The 2294-nt window shown below is 45.7% G+C and overlaps 1 protein-coding gene across 1 annotated transcript in view; it reads left to right on the forward strand.

Annotated features, from left to right (window-relative positions):
- SMARCC1 (SWI/SNF related, matrix associated, actin dependent regulator of chromatin subfamily c member 1) overlaps positions 1-2294 on the forward strand; it is a 200010-nt gene that overhangs the window by 139014 nt on the left and 58702 nt on the right. The window contains exon 23 of the mRNA XM_019507918.1: positions 1491-1546. Within this exon, the coding sequence (XP_019363463.1) occupies positions 1491-1546 (56 nt within the window). The remainder of the gene's footprint in view (positions 1-1490; positions 1547-2294) is intronic.

A 2294-nucleotide genomic window follows, 5' to 3' on the forward strand; every position in this document is an offset into this window, starting at 1 on the left:
TATAAGGAAAGGCTGGAAGCACTGGGATTATTTAGTCTGGAAAAGAAAAAGCTGGGAGCGGGAAGGGTTCGATAGCAGTCTTCAAATATAAAAAGTGCTGTTATAAAGGAAATAGGAACTGCCTTTGCTCCAACTATTTAGTTGGTCTAATAAAAGATACCAGATTCACCCAAAGAACCTTGTCTACCTATGTCCTTAGACCAATACAGCTACAACCTACACCCCTGTAAGTTAGAGGTTATGCACTGAAGCAGATTCCCTAGAGCATTGTTTCTCAATCCATGACCCAAAAGTGGGTTGCAAGAATATATGAAAGGGTCGCAAACAAACTTTAAAAATGGATTTTCCTTTAAAGGAGAAAAATGTGGGATACTGAAGCTTTTCCCTTGCAGAGTTCCAGCCTGCAAGAGGCTGCTTGGGGCCCCCCTTGCCCATGCACTCAGGGCTGGGGATAGCGGGTCAGGAGTGAGGGGCACTGGCCACCAGTGTTTCAAATGGGTCCTGGTACAAAAAAGGTTGAGAAACGCTGTCCTAGAGCAGCAGTCTACAGCTGGCTTTGGGCCAGATTGAGTTGGAGGTGGGTGGGTGCTAGGATTCAGGTGCAGCTGCTGCTTTTCCCCACCGCTGGCATGGAGAGAACATCTGCTGCTGCTGCGTCTTTTCCCCACGCCCACCACTGCCACTTTCCCCTGCGACTGCTGCAGAAGCTCCCTGCCACCCAGTGCCCCTGGAGTTTGCCCACAGGCTGGTCACTGTCCTAGAGACTGTGGCATCTTCATCATTTGAAGTTTTTTAAGTGCAGGTTTAGCTGGGATGGATTAGGCAGGGATGATCCTGCCTTGAGTAGGGGACTGGACTAAATAACCACCCTGAGGTCCTCTTCCAGCCCTACTTTTTTGTTCTGTGACTTCTAAAACTGGACTGTTTACACAACTTAAACAGTTGGTATAAGATATTGTAAGATGGTGTCCACCTGTTTTGGTGTCTTGCAGCCTCCAGCATTTAAGGTCTAAGTGAGAGAGAGGAACAGAGGAAAAAACCCTGGTCAGACCCATTTCACTCTCCCTTTCAACATTGGCTCTCTACCACTCTGACACACATGATCCTGGACAAGATGGGCCCTTGATCTGATGCAGTTAATGGCAGTTCCTATGTGAAATTATAGCATCACTTGGATGTTACAGAATTGCAGGATAGCCGTGACCTTTTATAGGGCTGTAACTGTGGACTCCCGTCTTCCCAGGTGATCTGTGTAGCTCCAAAGAGCACATGGACTTTAATGTCATCTGACCTGATATATCTTCCTTTTAAACTAAGGCCAGTATAACTTGGCTTAAGTATCTAGGTATCCAGTGTTGCATAACTTTCTCAAACCAGTCTTTAGAGTAAAGCAGGAGACCTCAATAAATTCTGCAATTAATGATCAAGTATGATAGTCATAATGGCTCTAACTGCTGACTTATATGTCCTTGCGTTTTTTCTCTTCACAGATGGAGCTGAAGAAGAAAAAATGGAAACCGAGACAGATGGGCAGCAGTCAGAAAAAGTGAGTATCTGAGCCTTCAGTCTTTGTGTGGTACTTCCTGAAGTTTGCCGTTTGCAATTAAGTTGGCAATAATTATTACTTTTGTATTGCAACAACGTCAAAAATCATGGCAACGTTGTGCTAGCCACTTTACACATGTATAATGAAAACTTGAACCCTGCCCTAAATGGCTTGCAATCCTAGAGCACCTTGTTTGGCCTCAGCTTAGTGTTTGGGTCACTCTGCTGTTTTAAGATTGCTCAGGGTAGAGTTGTGGGGGCAAAATGAGAGGAGTCAGTCAGTCTATCCTTCAGCCCCTGCCAGCCCCAGAGCAGCAAGGAGTACAGGGGTAGAAGTGGAAATGTCGATAAGAGCCCTGGAGAAGCTGCACTAGGAACTCCTGATATGTTCTGCGCTAGAATCATAGAAAAAAAGAGTTGGAAGGGACCTCCAGCAGTAATCTAATCCAGTCCCCTCTCCAGTGATAGGATCATCCCTATCCAAACCATCCTATACAAATCCACAATCAACTTCTTAGCAAAACTACACAGTCAACCCAGACACAATACAAGGCATAACTCCCTAATTTGCCACAAGTAAAACAGGGGGACCATGGCAACCAATGTGCTGCTGCTGGAAAGGTGGTTAAAATACACTCGAGAGATCCAAGGAAGAGGGCATACTCCCATCAGAATTCCCAGTGTTGGCTGCAGCCAACATTCAATGGTTTTGAGAGAGGCAACCCCCCCCCCCCCCAAAAAAAAAAAAA

Source organism: Gavialis gangeticus, unplaced genomic scaffold (assembly GCF_001723915.1).
Source record: "Gavialis gangeticus isolate Ggan-Ray unplaced genomic scaffold, GavGan_comp1, whole genome shotgun sequence".
In the NCBI taxonomy this organism is placed as follows: Eukaryota; Metazoa; Chordata; order Crocodylia; family Gavialidae; genus Gavialis; species Gavialis gangeticus.